This window comes from Grammomys surdaster, unplaced genomic scaffold, assembly GCF_004785775.1.
Source record: "Grammomys surdaster isolate TR1022 unplaced genomic scaffold, NIH_TR_1.0 125243, whole genome shotgun sequence".
NCBI lineage: Eukaryota > Metazoa > Chordata > Mammalia > Rodentia > Muridae > Grammomys > Grammomys surdaster.
In genome coordinates, this window is record NW_021620131.1 from 628,345 (window position 1) to 648,112 (window position 19,768).

Genomic DNA, 19,768 nt, shown 5'->3' on the forward strand with positions numbered 1-19,768 from the left:
GGTTCCATTTATCTATTGTTGATCTTGGAGTGTTGAGCCATTGGTGTTCTGTTCAGGAAATTGTCTTCAGTATCAATGAGCTCAAGTTCTCTCTTCTATGAGATTTAGTGTATCCCATTTAATGTTGAGGTCCTTGGCCCATTTTGACTTGAGTTTTGTGCAGGATGATAACTATGGATCTATTTGCATTCTTCTACATGCAGATATCCAGACCAGAACCATTTGTTGAAGATGCTTTTTTTTTTCATTGTATGTTTTAGCTTCTTTGTCAAAGATCAAATGACCATAGGTGTGTGGGTTTATTTCAGGGACTTCAATTCAGTTCCATTGATCACCCTGCCTGTTTCTGTACCAATACCATTCAATTTTTATTACTATTGCTCTGTAGTAGAGCTTGAGGTCTAAGATGGTGATTTCTCCAGAAATTTATTCACTGTTCACAATTGCTTTTGCTATTCTGAAGTTGAGAATTGCTCTTTCAAGGTTTATTTTTAAAATGTGTTGGAGTTTTGATGGGAATTGCATTAAATCTGTAGATTGCTTTTGGTAAAATGGCCATTTTCACTATGTAAGTCCTACCAACTTATGAGCATAGGAAATCTTCCTAGCTCCTGATATCTTCTTCAGTTGCTTTCTTCAGAGACTTGAAGTTCTTGTCATAAAGATCTTTCACTAGATTGATTAGAGTTACACCAAGATATTTTATATTACTTGTGGCTATTGTGTTTTCCTAATTTATTTCTTGGCCCATTCATCATTGTATAAAGGATTACTGATTTGAGTTAATTTTATATCCAGCCACAAATTATCAGCTGTGGGAGTTCTCTGGTAGAATTCTGGGGTTCACATATGTATACTATCATATAATTTGAAAATGGTAATACCTTGACTTCCTCCTTTCCAATTTGTACCCCCTTGATCTCCTTTTGTTGTCTTATTACTCTAGCTAGAAATTCAAGTACTATATTGAATAGATAGGGAATTGGCAGCCTTGTCTTGTCTCTGATTTTAGTGGGATGGCTTCAAGCTTCTCTCTATTTAATTTGATGCTGGCTATTGGCTTGCAGTTTATTGCTTTTATTGTGTTTGGATATGTGCCATGATCTCTCTTAGCCTTTTAACCTGAAGAAGTGTTGGATTTTGTTGTAGGCTTTCTCAACATCTAATAAGATGATCATGTGACTTTCCCACTCTGGGTTTCTTTATATGTTGAATGGAATATGTTGATGGATTTTCATATATTCATCCTCAGAATGAAGCCTATTTGATCACAGTGAATGGTGTCTTGATGTGTTCTTTGATTCAATTTGTTAGAATTTTACACAGTATTTTTATGTTGATATTCATAAGCAAAATTAGTCTGAAGTTCTCTCTCTTTGTTGAATCTGTGTGGTTTAGGTAACTGTGGCCTAAAAGTATAAATTATGTAGTGTTGTTCTGTTTCTATTTTATGGAATAGTTTGAGGAGCACTGGTATTAGCTCTTCTTTGAAAGTCTGGTAGAATTCTGCACTAAAATCATCTAGCTCTGGGCTTTTTTTCTTTTTCTTTCTTTCTTTTTTTTTCATTTTCTCTTTTTGTTGGGGGACTTTTAATGACTGCTTCTATTTCCTTAAGGGTTGTGAGACTGCTGAGTTTACCTGAGCCATATTTTCTTCTAGCAGTTTGAATATTTTAGGTTTAGTGTTTAAGATTTTGATTCATTTGGAGTTAGTCTTGTGCAGCATGATAGACACAGATCTAATTTTCTTCTAAACATGGACAGCCAGTTTCTCCAACACCATTCGTTGAAAGTGCTTTCTTTTCTCCAGCTTGAGTTTTTCAATTTTTGTTAAATATTAAGTAGCTGAAGTTTCATATACTCAGTTTGGATTTTCAATTTTGCTTCAGTGGTGTACATGTCTGCTTTTGTCTCAATGCCTTATTGATTTGTTACTTTGGCTCGGTAATGTATCTTAAGATTAGGATTGTTTTCCCTTCAACACTTTTTCTTTCTGTTCGGGTTATTTTTTTCTATCTAGAACCTTTTGTGGCATCATATAAAATTTAGGGTAGTCCTCTTTCTGTGACAAATAAGGTGAAGATTTTAATTGAGATTGTATTGAATCTTACATAGATTGATAGAATGGGTATTTTCATGATATTAAATCTACCCATCTTTGAGCATGTGATGTCTTTCCATCAATTACTGTTCATGGTGGGGAAGAGTCAATGACAATAACAAACACAGTGATTTCTCAGAAATATTGAGGTGAACTTGAATTAGAAGACACTTGTATGTTTTTCTTGTCTCCTTGCCATGGTTCAGAGATAGCATCACTAAGGTACTTATTACAGAAAATATGCTTCACAGATTTTTAGAGCTAATAGCATCCATAATTACATAGTAAAATGAGGAAGGATTTGGGAAAATGAAAATAGACAGAGTAAAGTATGAATGAGAAACATAGTACATGTTTTATGTGGATGAATAATAGTAAATAAAATATCTCACAGTAGTTCACCAAGGCATTGACAGGGGTGTATTCTGCTCAAGCAATTGTCTACAGCATGCCCAAGGAGAATCTCAGCTCCAAGCTCCTGTGGCTCTTTTTAGCTTCCATCTACTCATCTGGTTATGCTCTAGTCATCAAGCCACCCACTGCTTGCCTTTCTGTACATTGGGCTGATAATGTTTCCACCTGCTGTTTTTTAGTGTCCATGTCTAGAGGACATGGCTGCTACCTTTGTCCTTGATCTAGTGCAGGCAAGATGGTGAAACTTGGTGCCAGCTTGACTATTCCTTTGGTTATTCCTTTGGAAAGAAAAAATTCCAATAAGCTGATTTCTTTTTTCCTTTTTTCTTTCTATGCTAAAAGTAGAGTCTATTGTTCCTTCCTGGGGCTCTAGTCTTTGATTGAGTCTTTCAGAAGCAACTTTTGTTTCATCATCACACCCAGCAACTCCCTGAACCATGAATATACTTTTTAAATTTTATATTTCCAATGTAAGGAAGAGAACTTTCTTATCTACTGTATGAAAATAAAGCATGTTCATTACCAATGTGTAGGTAAATGCTATGGTTTTCATTATTGACATTATGGAACATATCTTCAGGATGAATTTGGAGATTTATATCAGAGGCCCATTTAGCTGTTACTTTTGAATTTGTGGTGATGTACAATGCTGTGGTTGGTGGAAGGAGAAACCCTTCACCTCGATGCAGCTAGGTACAAAAATAGAGGTAGGATTAGGCCATTGTTACAATAGGGCCTCCAATGACAAACCTTCAATCAACAACTTCCTTTCCTTTTTAAAAATATTTCTTTTTATTTTTCATTATTTATATGAATACACAAATATCTACCTGTTGAGTGCAGGTGCTCATGAATGCCAACAGAGGCTATTTGATCTCCTGAATCTGGAGTTACAGGCAGCTTTGAACCATGTAATATGGGTTCTGGGAACCAAATTCAGCACCTCTGCAAGAGTGTTACATGCTCTTATACTGAGCCATTTTCCCAAGCCCAAGATCTCTCCACTTAAAGGTTTTATCATGTCCAAGTCATACGATAGGTTAAAGGTCATCACCATTAAATGGATGTGTCATGTACAAGCAATAGCAACATCCAGTTATCTATGGATACAAAAATTATGTTTGTTAATGATCCAGTTCTATGAACAATATGCTTACTAGAATAGTAGGCAAAAATCAGAATTATAGCTTACACATATCTGATTTTCCTCAGACTCCCCACTCTGTATGCAGTGAAAGTTGTGGTCCTGGATTCAGAAAATCTGTCCTGGAAGGAAAAGTGGCCTGTTGTTTTGACTGCATCCCATGCCCAGAGAATGAAATTTCCAACGAGACAGGTAAGTGTGTGCTGTATGGAAAAATTCTCTACTTCTAATTAAGAATCCCTTTTTTATGAGGATTAAGGGCATCTGAACTCAAATGCTCACATTTACTGCAAACATTTGACATAATGAGCCATCTCCCTAGCCCGAGTTGTTTATTAATAAAAAAAAATGAATGTTAAGCAAAGTGTAGTAGTGCACACCTTCTGCATTCAGGAGGCAAACATAAGCAGATCTCGGAGTTTTACAACCAGCATGGTTTACATAACAAGTTCCAGGAGAGCCAGGGCTACATAATGAGAACTTCTTTTAAAAAATAATTTTACAACAAATAATTTGCCTTCCCACAGATGTCTTTGATTGCTATCCCAGGGCTTAGAGGACTTTCATCAGTGCTCCTCCCCATGTCTTCTGAGGTACAACACACAAAAAAATGACTAGGTGCTTTCACACTCACATTCACACGCTATCTCATTCAGGTTTCAGTACACAAAAGGTGATTGGCAGAAGTGATTTGAATGTGATATTTAAAATTCCTCTCCCCCCCTCCCCCCCCCCCCCCCCCCGCGGGGCCGGCTTGAAATGAAACAGACAAAGGATATTTTCAGATTTTTCATCACCCTGAAGTCAGAGCAAATTTTTCCCTAACGGAAGTTTCTCCAGATATCTCTGAATATAGTCAAAGGTGACAGATTTTCAAATATCTGTGGTGGAAGAGGGAAGAAGGACAAACATAATATGCCACCCTCATTCTTAGTATTCTCACACTTGTCTCCAGGCTTAAAACATAGGCAACTCTCCTCTTCCTCAGACTCAAGGAGGTATCTAAAATTATTTTTCATATGTTTTCAAAGGAACCACTTTTTATCTCATTCTGTGAGTCTTAATTCCTCACAGTGCTGAACTCCACAGGTTTAGCTGAGAAATGCTTCCCAGAACAAAGATTCCATTCTCTGCCAGGACCCCAACACAAGAACGAGGCCATATTGTATTTCAAAAGGCAGTTAGTCCAATTGCCAAAGTTCCTATAGTCTATAACAGTCTCAACACTGTTTAAAAGTCCAAAGTTCAAAGTCTCTTCTGAAACTCAAGGCAATCTCTTAATTATAACCCCCAGTAAAATATAAGTCAAAACATTGATCACATACTTCCAACATAAAATGACACAAAATATGCATTACCATTTCAAAAGGGAAGAAAAGGACCAAAGTAAAGAAATACTGGATCAGTGCAAGACCAAAAACCAGCAGAGCAAATCAAATTCTGCATCCCCATTTCTGATGCCAAAGCATTTTTCAGTACTCCAACTCCTTCCCGTTTTGTTGTCTGCTACACACTTGTCTTTCTTGGATTCATCCCACACCTGGCCAGCAGTGTTCCTCAGCAGATATCCCACAACTGTGGTATTTCCAATATCTTAGGGTCTCCAACACAATCAAGACTTCACCTTCACAGCTTCATTCAGGCCCTCTTTGGGCCTCAATTAAGGGACATCCCTAAAACAAGCCTAGTAATTTCCTTAGCTATGGAGGAAGATTCCACAGCCCCTTTCATGGCTTCTTGATACTAAATCCAGAACCATGTGGGTAAAACCACCACCACTCTGCTAACTGCCTGGGCTGGAACATGGCCCCTCATTCAACTACATCTTCATTTGCTTTCTGTTGTTAATGATTTCTTTCACTGCTTAAGCTTTTTCTTAATTTCTTTCCACAATTTGGAAGCTTAGCTGGGTGAGATCTTCCCCTGAGGTCACCACTTCCTTTATTTATTTAGCATCAGGCTTTTCTTAAAATGTATTATCTCCTTGAACATTGCTCTTAGCGCCATTATATTTTCTGGTGTTCATCACCTCCTCAAACCATACATTTTGGTTTTTTCCTTGCTCAGATTACTCCTTTTCACTATAGATCTGCGTAAGGGTGACCACGAACAACCACACAGCAGTCAATACTAGACTGCCTTGAAATCTCCTCTACCAGTGCCATTAATCTAAATTTCTTCAATTTAGCCTCACACAGATTATTATTTTTTGGACAAAGGCAGAAAGTAGCCAACTTCCGCTCCAAAATATCATGAGAATGGTCTCTAGGCCAGTTAGTAATATTCTTCTGCTGTGAAGCCTCTTGAGGCAGGCCATCATAACCTACATTGCTCTCTGCACGACTGTCTTCCATACTCCAACTAGGATGGTACCTTAAGGTCCACTTAAATCACCCAACCACTGTTCTGGTCCAAAATCCAAAACTCTTCTACATTCCATCAACAAACATGGTTAGCCCAGTCACAGCAATAGCTCACTCCTGTAATCAACTGCTGACGTCATCATTATTCTACTGCTGGGAGGATCCACAATGACATGACAACTCCTATAAAAGCATTTAGTTGGGGCTTGCTGAGTTTCAGAGCTTTAGTCCATCATCATCATAGTAAGAAGCCTGGTGGCACTCAGACAGACATGGTGCTGAAGAAATAGCTCAGAGTTCTACATCTGGGTCTGCAGGCAACAGGAAGAGAGCCACTGAGCCGAATTTTGGCTGTTGAAAGCCCAAAGCCTACCCCCAGTGACACACTTCCTCTGACAAGACCACACCTTCTAATCCTTCTCAAGTAACTGTCATTCACTGATGACTAGGTAACCAAACATATGATCCATGGGTGGCATTCTTATTCAAACCACCAAGTGGAAGTGGAAACAGAAGTCAACTGTGGGAGATCAGTTCTCTCTTTTCACCTTTTTGCAGGTCCAGGAATAACACTCAAGTTCTCAGGCTTGCAGAGCCAGTGCTTCTCCCAACTAAACAATCTTGCCAGTGCCTCCAATTGGATAATTTTGGTTAAAAACAAACTCCCTCCCCACTGGCACCCTTCAGCTTCTACCTAAGTATGTTGATGTACACTGAATTAGAGCTCAGGGCAGTTCCTATGGGTGTTTAGAATTTTCTGTGGACCCTTGCATTCTTCGTACATAGCATAGACTTTAGAAATGGGAAACCAAGTTTTCTACTTTCTCAAGCACAGTGGTGGTGCTGACAGTAGTAGTAGAGGGTCATGGGAGGTGGGGCGTGTGTGCATGTGCACGCATGCATGTATCACTCTTCACCTTCTTTTTTGAGACAGGATCTTTCACTGAAACTAGCTAATTTGGCTACACTAGATAGCTAACAAGCTTGAGAGACCTTCCTGTCTCTGCCAAACCAGTTCTGAGCTTATAGGTGCTTGGAGTTGCACTTGTACTCTTACATGGGTGCTGGGAATTGAACTCAAGTCCTCATACTTACATGACATACATTTTACTAAGACATTTTCTCAGCCCCCTCAGTGAATTTTGTCTAGGATCTACTCTCTCTTTGTCCCACTTTAATAAGTAACTTGACACAGCTGGCACCATGTCCCTTCTCAGCAGCTACTTCATACAGAACATCAGAATCTTCCAACAGTTTGCTTCTAGGGCCTGCCATTCAAAAATATTTTTAAAATTTGTTGTCTAGTAGTTTTATACATGGATCCTCCAATATCTCCCTCTCAGTTTCATGTCGTCTTTATTTTTTCTTTGGTCACTTTTGATTTTATAACCCACTAAGTACAATTAGTGCTGCTAAAACACACATCTACTAGAAAATGGTTGACTTACCAGGAACATCCCAGAAGGAAACTGACTTTCCTTCCCCCAAAGCCATAAACTCCTCTATAGCCTGAGCTAGAGTGGAGCTCATGAGCCTGTCCCTGGCCTATATGAAAATGTTAGCTGTCTTGATCTTATGCAAATCTTGTCAGGCAAACATATCCGCTATGAGTTAATGGGTGCAGCTGCCATTCCTCTTCACCATTTTGCACTCTTTCTACCTCCTCTTGAATGATGGCCTCTTAGCTTTGGGAGGAGGGATAAGATACACATATCCCATCCAAAACTTTCGTTTACTGGGGTTGTTTCTGGAGAGTTTCCCTTTCTCTTTGGCTTTTTACCCTAGAGTGGAGGGGAAGTGACATCTTCACTTCCTTAACATTTTGTTTGGTGGTCTATGTTAAGGTCAGCTGAATCTTTTGTAAATCTAACATTTACTATCTTTTAACAAGCCATAGGCTAAAGAAGAGAGAATTACAATGAGGAGATGGCTCGGCAAGTAAAGTACTTACACATAAGCATGGGAATTTTGGTAAATTTCTAACAACTGTGCACCTACCTTCTCACCTAGGGCTGCTGGCCATTGGCTGTCAAGGACAAAGGGTGGGCTGGGGGAGGGAGCAGGATCCAGAGGATGTGAGTACAGATGGACAGATTGACTTCTGGAATCAGCTTTAGTGAGACAGGTCAACTTTATTTGGGGTGAACATGGCTATATAGATCTTGGGGGGATGGGTAGGAAATTTAAAGGTGGATATACCTTAATGGCTAGGGTGGGAATGTCTCACTTATATGAAGGGGAATTCTAAGAGCCTGCCAGGCAGGTTCTTGTAAGAAAAGAGGAAGTTGAACCTATAATCTGGCCATAGGCTACGTGACCTTCCTCAGAGGTGTTTTGGGGTTACAGGCAGTAAGGGCTAAAAGGCAAGCTTTTCCAGATATGGACTGTACCCTTAATAGCAGGGTCTTCCAACAAACAATCACATAAAAAGTCAGATGTGGTGGTGGCCTGTGCCTATATTCCCAGCACTGGGAGGGGCAGAAATACAAATCCCTAGCACTCCCTGGCCAGCCAGACTGACCTAATCAGCACTCCCCAGAGAAACCACATGTTATAAAACAAAATAGATGGCTCATGAGGAATGTACCTTAAGTTGACCTCTGGGTGCCACATGTACAAATACAAGCATGCATACATATTCATGCACACATATGCACCAGCACAACTACAAATATTCACTTATACACACACAATATGAGGACTCCAAGATTGAAAATACCACTGCTCAAATATGGCAAATGTTATTTTGTTATTTTGCTAAATTGAGAGAGGGTGAGGGAGAGAGTCCATGTGAGTGGGAGTGCATGTACCATACTACACATGTGGAATTGGAGAGTCAGTCATCACCCTTCTATTTTGCTTGAGACCATGTCTCTTCACAGATGCATTAGCTAGGCTAGATGTCCCACAAGCTCCCAAGACAAATTCTGTCTCTGTCTCTCATCTTACCATAGGGGTGCACTGGGATTAGAGACCTTTGTGCTGCTACATCCAGCCTTTATCTGGGAATCCAAACTCACATCATCAGGCTTGTGCAGCAAGTGCATTTACCTGGTGAACCATCTGTCCCTCGCCCAGGAAATGCTTCATATGGAGGCAATATTGTAACTAAACTGAAGCTGTGTAGTATAAGTTCCTAAGTTTCTAGAAAGGGGAAAAATAATGGTATCAGAATCTTCAAACCAACATATAATTGAATTAGGAGGGAAATCATAACTTTGTCCATGTCACGATGCAGTAGTCACATTATTCCCTGCATAATGTTCTTTCATTTGATGTCTGAAGTAACAAAGGAAGGCTATCAGGCTAACCTACTTAAATAAGTGGGTGAAGAAGAGGGGATGTGAACAAAAGAATAATGAACATGATATAACAAAAATGCCCATTTTCACTAGATGTGGATCAATGTATGCCGTGTCTAGACCATCAATATGCGAACAAAGCACAAGACCACTGCCTCCAAAAATCTATGACCTTCCTGGATTATGAAGATCCCATGGGGATAGGTCTGTCCTGCATAGCCTTGTGCTTCTCTGCACTGTCATCTCTAGTTCTTGGCATCTTTCTGAAGCAGAAAAACACTCCCATTGTGAAGGCAAATAACCGCACTCTCAGCTACATCCTGCTTGTAGCCCTTAACTTCTGTTTTCTCTGCTCTTTTCTCTTCATTGGCCATCCCAACACAGCCACTTGCATCTTACAGCAGACCACATTTGGAGTGGTGTTCACTGTGGCTGTTTCCACTGTCTTGGCCAAAACTATTACTGTGGTTCTGGCCTTCAAGGTCACAGCTCCAGGAAGAAGAATCAGGTGGTTGTTGGTAACACGGGCACCTAACTTCATTGTTCCCATCTGCACCTTGATCCAAATTATCTTGTGTGGAGTCTGGTTGGGAAACTCTCCTCCCTTCATTGACACAGACACACACTCTGAACATGAACACATTATCATCATGTGCAACAAGGGTTCAGTCACTGCCTTCTACTGTGTGCTGGGATATCTGGGGGCTCTGGCCCTGGGAAGCTTCACCATGGCTTTCTTGGCCAGGAACCTACCTGACACTTTCAATGAAGCCAAGTTCCTGACATTCAGCATGCTGGTGTTCTGCAGTGTCTGGATCACCTTCCTCCCTGTCTACCACAGTACCAAGGGAAAGGTCATGGTGGCTGTGGAGGTCTTCTCCATCTTGGTCTCCAGTGCAGGACTTCTAGGCTGTATCTTTGCTCCCAAGTGCTACATCATTTTGTTAAGACCACAAAGGAACTCTATTCAGGGTCACAGGGACAAAATACATTATAGTTATAAGACTTAATCAATTTTTATTAATTTTTCAAGTTAGCACATTATTACATTTTCATACGTGTATTTTGTTCCTACTCATCCCCCTCACAAACTGATACCCCCATCCCCACTGTCTCCTCTTGTTCCTTACTCTTAAAACAATCTTTGTTTCTTATTCATATATATGTTTCATTACCCCTCATCTTTCCCAGCTCCCTCACTTTCTTCCCTCTCTTGGCTACTTTCTACTTTGATGTTATTGGGGAGAGAGAGAGAATTAATGCCAGTTGCCTATGGCATTTATACTTATAACCATGGATAAGTCACATAATTTAACAATTTCCAAATCCATAATTTTCCTCTTAAATGTCATGACTTTATTCATTTTTAAGGCTAAATAAATACCACTGTGAATACACTCCATATTCACTTTATCTATTCATCTGTTGATAGATACCTAGCATTCTTCCTTTTTTTAGCTACCATACAAGTACATTAACCATGAATGTGCAAATACCTCTGTAGATATCTTCTGGGTCTATATACCAAGAGTGGTATGGTTAGAGTCAATGGTGGTTCTAGTTTTAATTTTTTGAGTAACTTCTATGCTGTCTTATACAGTGGTTTTTTTTTAAACCCTACTAAATGTAACAAAAATGACAAAGGAAAAAAGATTAGGTGTTGGGTCAGCTTTCTGAGGTTTCAGACTTTGTGGAGACTGGCAAAGAGATCAGTGAACTTGAGGGGCTTACTTTCCCTAGGGGTCTAAGCTGCTGATAAAATTCACCACCACCACCACATCTCCAACATCTAAAAGAGACATAGAAACCAGAAGATGTGTAGTCTACAACACAAAACACAAGGAACATTGAAAAGGAAAGCAACATTCTGAAAAAGACAAAATATCAGATGAATATTTCAAAGTTTTCTTATTAAAAAAAATGATCAATGACCTGAAAGTGAATACTCAATGGGAAAATTAATCTAATGCAGGACCTGCAGAGAAAGTCATCAATATAAAAGAAAAGGGCAGCAAGAGAGATGAAAAAAATTCAGCAACATGAAAGAAAACTTAAGCAACGAAACTGAGAAGAGGAGAGACAGAAAGGTTGAAAATGAAAAAAACAAAACAAAACCAAAAAAGCATAGTGGAAGCATGGACAATGGACTCAAGAAAGCAAAAGAAAGACTATCAGGATGGAGATGGGATGAGAAATAATACATACAGACACCAATAAGCAAAAAGTAAATGATCATGACCACAATGTCCAAGGAAGACCAAACGTAAGAACCCACAGGACTAGTGAAGTAAACACCAAAGGTACAGGAAATCCATTCAACAACATTAAGGCAGAAAACTCCCCAAGTTCAGAAGAAGAAACAAACATTCAAACACAAGCGACATTCAGAACCTCAAATAGACATGACCAGGAAAGAACTTCTCCATAACATCTTATAGTCAAGATGTCAAAGATACAAAGCACAAAACCAGTATTAAATTGTCGTATAGGAAAAAAAAAAAAAAACACCAACTCACCTACAAAAGCAAAGCATCAGAGTACCATCATCAACCCTGAACCAAAAAGTCATGAAATGATGTATTTAAGTCTCAAAAGCAGAAAATTGCCAGGCAAGACTACTATGCAAGTCAAGTGGTCTTCTGAATTTGAAAAGAAATAAGGACATTTCAACATAAACACAACTGAAGGAGTTCCTGAGCACCAGGCCAGCACTGCAGAAGACACTAAAGGAATACTGTAAGTAACAGAAGAAATTTCAATCACAAGACCACACAGGAAAGAATGGATTTCATGAGCAGACTAGCTGAAGAGAGCTGGAAGGAGCACATTACAGTCAATAAAGTAAACCACATACTTAATGCAGGACAATATAAAGAACAAACAATAATCCAACCAACAAAAATGACAAAAATTGGTAGATACTTCTCAATAATAATCTGCGTGTAACACAATGAAGAGATGCAAACTGGTTGACTGGGTTAAACTAAAAGGAACTCTATGAAGAATGGCGGAAGCTCACCATGTGACAGAGGTGACTAAGAAGAGTATGGAGGACTAGCGTGAAATGACTCTGTATGGTATTTCAGTGAGGTCATGACATATTTGTCAATACCTACCAAATGTAAGGCACAAAATATGAACCCCAGTGTGGTATAATGGTGCACACATACAATTGCGGCATCCTGGAGGCTGTTGGGAGGGCATGCTGAAAACTAGCCTGGGCTACAGACAAAAATCCTGCATTAAATAAAAAAGAACAAGGAGGAAATTATGAACACTAATGGGAAATGTGGACTTTGGGTGAGGATGTGTCAGTGTGGATTGCACCCCGTACAGCACTGTGATAGAAAGATGCTGATGACGGGAGAGGCTTACACATGATAGGGGAAGGGAGCAATGAATCCTCTCAATGTTCTTATAAACTTCAAGCTCTAAGTAATTTTGAGACAGGGTTTCTTTGTATATCCCTGTCTGTCCTGGACCTAACTCTATAGACCACGCTGGCCTCAAACTCACAGAGATCCACCTGTATCTGCTTCCCAAGTCCTGGGGGAAAAGGCATGTACCCCCACCACCTAGAAACTAAATAATTCTTATAAAATGAAAATAAAATCTATTCATATATTTAAGGGAAAAAAAAAAACTAGATCCAACTCTATGCTATCTCCAAGAAACATACCTCACTGATAAAAATGAAAAGATGGAAAACATTCTATCAAGAGCATTAAAACCAAACATACCAAATGTTGAGGCTCCAACTTCATAAAACAAACATCAAATGGAAAAATTGATCCCTATATGATACTAGTTGGTGAATTCAATACTAAAATTTCATATAGACAGGTCATCCAAACTAAAAGTTAAAAAAGAAATAGCACAGAGGAAACGGACTTAGCATATATTCCATTCAATCAATACTAATAATCATATTTGGCTGGACACATTCTTCTTAGCAGGAAATGGCGCCACGCAGGTGAGCAAGTCTTTTCACTTCAATTAACTTCATCAAAATACTCCCTAGAGGCCCATCCCCCAGGTGATTCTAGATGTCATCAACCTGACCATGGAGGTTAACCATCACAACTACCATGTTAAGAAACCAGAATTACTCTGTACTGAGATTATTAGTAAGGTCAGTATGCATTTAAAGTTTTTTGGTCCTATATTTTTATGTTTACATAAAAAGTAATGGGTTTCATAGTGACATCTTCATAAACATGAATCATTCACTCATTCACTCATTACTCTTCCTGTGCCCCTCCCCCTTTCTGGTTGGTTCTTTTCTGTTTCCATGTCACATGGATTACGTTCTTCAACTCTCTTATCTTTCTTTCTTTTTAATCTTTCTTTTCTTTCTTTCTTTCTTTCTTTATTTATTTATTTATTTACTTTTTCAAGACAGGGTTTCTCTGTGTAACAGCCCTGTCCTGGGCTTGCTTTGTAGACCAGGCTAGTCTCAAACTCAGAGATCTGACTGCCTCTGCCTCCCAAGTCCTGGGATTAAAGGTATGCACCACCAAGCCTGGCCCACGACCTCTATATTTCATGACCTATAAACATATCAATGCAAAAACACACATATACACAAATATTAATCATTTGAGTCTTAAATTTTGCATAAAAGAAAACATTCAGTATTCGTCTGAGTGTATTTTATTCTACCAAACATGACTTCCAGTTGCATCCATTTTTTCTGCAACTATCATGATTTATTCTTTACAGAAAAAAAAATCCATTGTGTCCATGTGTCATCATACCTCTATGCATTTCAACTGCATTTTTGGTTGTGGTTGTTTCTTTTCTAGGTTGGTACTCCTTCCCAGGCTGGCCTCAAACTTATGATCTTCCTGCCTCAGCCTCCAGAGTACTGTGATTTCAGACTTGTGGCCACACCTTGTTTCCATCCTTCAAGTTCTCTAGAAGCTGCTTCTCTTGTCAGTGACCCTCTGCCTTCCTTCTCAAATACCCTTTCCTGTTCTTTCCCAGTTTTCTCATCCATGCACTATCTACAGCATTTTTCTCTTTCTTTTTTTCTTTTTTCTTTATTTCTCCCAACCCCATCTTTTCCTTTCCTATTGGTTGCTTTGTCTTCCTGTCTCTTTCACAAGTCTCTATGCATTCTCTCTGCCAGTGTCATTTCGGTTTCTCCTAAACTGTTGTTCTCTCAACAGAAGCCACATTTCTTCTCCTTTTTCCCATATTTCTCCAGAAGACAAGAATCCGTATCTCATCTCACCACCCTGCACTGCACCCAGAGGTGACTCCCATTCTTGACCCACCCTTTTTCTACCCTTTTCTTTGCTATTTCTATCTCAGATGTTTGTCTAGTTTTCTCTTCTGGAGTACTTGTTTCTTGACACCCACTCCCATCGTTTGAGACTGGGCCGTGCTTTGTATCCCAGGTTTATATGTTCTTCCAGTCTACTGGCTTCTTCCTCTCTGGTGTTAAATGACAATCATGAGTCACATGCCAGGATCTGCTCTTTGTACCAAGAGCCTTTATTTTTGGATATCCCCTGAGATGACCTCTTCTCCCCACTCTCTGCTTCTCTTTCTTCCATGACACTCGGTTCCTCTTGCATATTCCCAAAGACAGCATGGTCTAACCATACATGGATCCTCTGACTTTGATTTCTGAGTTAAGTAGCACTGGTCACCCAGCCTCCATCTTGGCAGAGGATGTTTTCCTATAGCACTCCTGAAGACAGTGACCTCACACCAAATCTTAGGTCTCCACTGTCCCAAGGGAGTATAAAGACCCCAAGGCGGGCTGCAGATTGCTTTAAGCAAGGGACTACAAGGACAACCACAGATTTCTGCTCTACCCTCTGGCTTCGACTGCAGACAAAGAGGTTGCATCTAAGCTTAATAATTTTTTTCCCAAAAGTCAGCCTGTATCCTGGAGGGCTACTCTGAAGGAGAACAAAGTGAAGGCACTAACTGAGGAGCAGGGAGTATCTTCACGCTGTGGTGCTATACAGTCAAGAGTGGACATAAATCTTGATGTGGCAGTGAGAAATCCTGTCAACAGAGTAAGTAATAGACAGGAAGAGCTGTGAAGGGAATTCAAGCTTTGGGGCAGAGAGTTCATCGCTGTTGAAGTTTATTGGTCCTTGGAGCTAAGACTCCCCACAGCCCCAAGCTACAGCCTGGGGGTGGCTCTGGCCAGATGCAGAGTCCACTGCTCCCCCAGGTTCTGTCAAGTTGCTCAAAGGGATAAAGTGAGAGGAACAGATGGGAAACAAATCATCAGTCTTCTTCCTACCTTGAGGTAGGGCCTCCCTGTCTCCCAGAGTTACCAGCCCAGCATCTGGATATCCACAATGCTAGAGGCAACCCCTCAATGTCAGTCCAAGGTTGTCTATGTGGCCCGGGTGTGCCCATTGGTCAGGCATGTTGCTGCCCGGCTCCGTGGTCCATTGGTAATGGCTGTTCCAGACCCTCGAGCCATCCCATTCTTCAGCTGGGGACCTTCAGAAACTGCCTCGTCATCACTGGAGTCTGATTCTTCCACATCACTACGAATGTCCTTGTTCATCTGTGAAAACAGATGGGGCCAGAGCTCAGAACAGAGTGAGGAGCTCTGGGCCAGGGAGGGGTCCTGGGAGCTGCCCCTGTCAGGCCTCCATACCTGACCCTTCCTCAGGAAACTGGAGAGCATGCGCAGGATGAGGCAGAACCAGTACACATGAAGAATCTGTAGCATCACCAGGAGCACATTAAAGAAGTAGTAGCCAAAGAAGGGGCCCGAGTTCTTGATGGAGTCAAACACAGCAGTGTAGATAACCCTAAGTCAGGGAGAGAAAGGAGTTTCAGCAATCAGTATAGCTCCTCGTTCGATGAACTTGTGCAGATTCTGTGCTCCCAAGTCTTCCTGGTTCCCCCATCCTTAGATGGTACCTCTCTTCACCTGCTAATACTAAGACAGTGGAACATAGGAGTTTGTCAACTGGCCTTTCTAAACTACAAACTCCGAGGCAGTACCTAGTGTCCCACAGGCCCTTCTCAGTGACCCTTTATGGTTACCCATCTCTCCTTAGATACACAATGGCTCTTTGCATCAACCTGAGACCTACCTACTCATCTCACAGAGACACCAGAAGCCATCCAGAAACAATGTTCCTGAACCCGCTGTTCCTGTTCTTGCCAGCTATCCCCAGCACAGTCTTTGACCCCAGCTCTGATTAACACCAACTCTTTTGCAAGATCACAGCTCTTGTTTCCTATACACACCCATTACCATCAAAACCAACCCTGCTGCTATTTCATATGCGAGAAATAAAAATCCAGCCACACACCCTTGATCAATCTTTGCCCCCGGCTACTTCATTTCTTTTCCCCTTGAATCTCTTGTGCCTTCTAGGAGTCCACACCTCTCCCTCCTCCCTCCTCCCCATTAATCTCCCTCTTTTGCCTCCTCTTCCTCCTCCTCTCCCTCATCCCTCCTCCACACTCTTCTCCCTTCCTTCTTCCCCCTTCTTTCTTCCCTCTCCCACTCATCTCCCTTCCTCCTCCTCCACACTCATCTCTTTCCCTCTTCCTCATCCACACACCTCCTCTCTCCATCTTCCACATCCTTTTTTCTTTCCTTCTATCTTCTCCATTTTTCTTCTTCCTCTCCGCTTTCCTTTTTATCTTCTTTCTTCCATCTTTTCCTTCATCTTCTCCCTTTACATTCTTTCTCCTTCCTTCTCTCTCTTCCTTCCCACTCCCTGTCCTCATCTCTCTCCCCTCACCAATCCTGTACCTAACAGGCACTAGGCAAACTCTTTACCACTGAGCTCTGCTATACATTTCATAACTTCTCCATCCGTCTCCCACAAATATCAGGGAGCTTCAGGATTGGGCTGGTATCCATACCTTACCCCCAGGTGACACTGTCCAGTCTCCTGCTGCAAATGCCTACAAACTGGCAACTTCTGTATTTATACCCCACTCTTCTGGAAAGCTCAGCTTGACATGCCATTTGCCTCCCCTATGTCTACAAAGGAGCATAGGCTGCTCAAAACCAGCACAAAGCAGCTAGACTCTTGATGCCTCCTGAAGTTTCTCCTAAACCTGACGGTGTCTCCTTAATCTGGTCTCCTCTCACCTGCTCTGGTTCATCTGCCCAACCTCCCAGCATCTGCCTTCAACTCCCCATGGCTCCTACCTCCCTTCAGATAACATCACATAAGATCCTTAATGCCTTGCCCAGGTCACCTACCTGCATTCATCTTATCCTTCTCTCTGTTGCAACCACATGAACTCATTTCTGATCTTCCAATACTGGAACACAGTCTAGCCTCAGTGCCTTAGCATATGCTGTTCCCTCCACATGGATCATCTTCCTCTGTGATCAGTATGATTCCTGAGGCCCATTTATTCTCGATATACAATGGCTATCAGTGAAATGTCCCATAGGAGATATTTATCCAAGGCCAACTACCTACACACCTGCTTCCTGCACTCTCCCAGTTCTACTTCCTCTTCAGTGCTATCGCTGCTCTGTGCAGTTTGCTGCTTGTATGCCTCTCTACCCTTTTGCTCACCCACATCAGTTAGCTCCAGAACAACAGTCGTCTGCGCTGCTCTCTTTGACATTTCTTCACCCTCTGACACATTCTAGGCTCAACAAATATAAAAAAAAATTGACTCGACAATCTTAGCAACTTGGCATTCAGACAGCTTCCTCCTCTCTCTCCCTGTTCTGGGAGTGCACTGAGCTAGTGCTGCACTCAGTTTTCTGTTTCTCTTACCTCTGTGCCTTTGCATATGTTGTGCTCTACAAAAATCCCAGCCAATACCTCCAGTTCACTGAGGTAGGACACCAAGGGTGAGGCCTGCCAGGATCCTGGATACACCCTACCCTCTCCCTAAACCCTCAGGACTTACTGGGTGGGGAAGAATATGAGCCGCGTGTAGAAGAAGATTATGGCGAAGATGATGAAAAGAATATCACACCCTCGCTGAAAGCGGGCATAGTTGAGCATCTTACAACCCTGGGGAGAAAAACAAAGAGAAACAGGCTTAGGACCAAAAACCTATGGAAAGTGATGGATCAGACAAGGGAGACAATAAACTATGAGATGAAGCCAAGTGAACTGAGGTAAGGCCATACATCTAGAACTACCTACAAAGGATAAAGAATGAAAGAGTGGCAGAGACAAGACAGAATATTTCATTTCCAGGGAGACTGGGGAGTGGTACCTCTAGTCCCTGAAGGACTTGGAGGGGTAGGGCCTCATATAAAGGAGTTAGTCGAAGATGGGGACTTCTTGTCCCAGAGAGACCAGGAGGGAACAGGTCTTATGTCTCAGGGAAACTAAATAGGGAGGGTTGAGCTTTCACCTTCCAGAGAGATTGAGTGGGCAGGGCCTTATCGCCCTAGCAGATTAGAAGAGGCAAAGTCTCATCAGATACCCCAGTTGTGGCAGGGCCTCCTCTCCATGGTCAAGAAAATAGTAGGGTTAGCAAGGCAAGTGTAGAGGTGAACTCACCTCCAGCAGGTAGTCGGAGCAGTCATGCAACAACAGTACCACAGAGCCAATTCGGAGCAAGTTGACGCTGTAGGAGAAGACTATCAGTCCCACAGTCACGAAGTGGTGCAACACCTGCTCCTTGAAGTCCTGCAGAAGACACCGGGTCACCACCAAGACAAGCCTCTGTGGCTGGATCACCACATGCCTGGAGCAAGCATTTTCAGAAGATACATAAGGCCTCTAGACCCTCATACCTTCTTTGAAGAATCAAGGACACCTCAGGGTGCATACAATGTTGAAGCCAATTCTTCCCACTTTAGGCCCTGCCCAGAAATTAGAAAGTATCCCTCCCTCAATGGTACCCACACCACCAGCTGGACTCTTGGTTCATAACTCACCTTGCGTTTGATGTCAAAGGGCAGAGTGATTAGCAGTGAAATGTAGAAGCCCAGCTCCAGGAGGTACCACCAGGACAGGGCCAAATTCAGGGTCTACAGCAGAGTAAGGGAAGATTAGCTATGAAATATGGAGGCTCCTACCTGAAAGGGACTTGAATGGAGATTCTCCAAGTTGCTCAAAACCTGGACACTTAAATAATACATGAGCAAAGAATGCACTCCCCATCCCTGGAGGTAATCAAGAACAGTGGTCTAGAGCAGCTCCTGGTCTTATTTTCCTCCCTCTTGACCCCTATTTCTTCCAAAGAAGAATCAAAACTAGAGTTGGGAGTGCAGTGTCCTCACATCCACGAGTCAGAGAAGACTGAGATCTCATGGCCCAGGGAGGCCCCAAGAGGTGGGGCTTCATGGACCAGGGGAGTTGAGGCAAACCATCAAATCCCAGGAGACCAGGAGATACTAGGTATCATAGCCAAAAGAGTTATGGAAAGTTACAAAAACTCAACTTATCTGCCTAGGAGAATAAAGAGGAATGAGGCCTTACATCCCAGAGAGGCTGCGAGAATTAGAGTCTCAAGTACTAAG

The 19,768-nt window shown here is 41.6% G+C and overlaps 2 protein-coding genes across 3 annotated transcripts in view; one reads left to right on the forward strand and one right to left on the reverse strand.

Moving 5' to 3' along the window:
• Positions 1 to 10,334, forward strand: part of LOC114637271 (vomeronasal type-2 receptor 116-like) — a 77,463-nt gene extending 67,129 nt beyond the window's left edge. The window contains exons 6-7 of the mRNA XM_028785482.1: positions 3,728 to 3,851; positions 9,418 to 10,334. Of these exons, the coding sequence (XP_028641315.1) occupies positions 3,728 to 3,851; positions 9,418 to 10,334 (1,041 nt within the window). The remainder of the gene's footprint in view (positions 1 to 3,727; positions 3,852 to 9,417) is intronic.
• A 3,630-nt stretch (positions 10,335 to 13,964) lies between these two features.
• Positions 13,965 to 19,768, reverse strand: part of Cers4 (ceramide synthase 4) — a 36,687-nt gene continuing 30,883 nt past the window's right edge. For both annotated transcript variants that reach the window (XM_028785509.1, XM_028785510.1), the window contains 5 exons: positions 19,184 to 19,276; positions 18,804 to 18,932; positions 18,199 to 18,305; positions 15,956 to 16,112; positions 13,965 to 15,862 (listed from right to left, as the gene is read on the reverse strand). In XM_028785509.1, the coding sequence (XP_028641342.1) occupies positions 15,686 to 15,862; positions 15,956 to 16,112; positions 18,199 to 18,305; positions 18,804 to 18,932; positions 19,184 to 19,276 (663 nt within the window). In that variant the 3' untranslated portion in view covers positions 13,965 to 15,685. The remainder of the gene's footprint in view (positions 15,863 to 15,955; positions 16,113 to 18,198; positions 18,306 to 18,803; positions 18,933 to 19,183; positions 19,277 to 19,768) is intronic.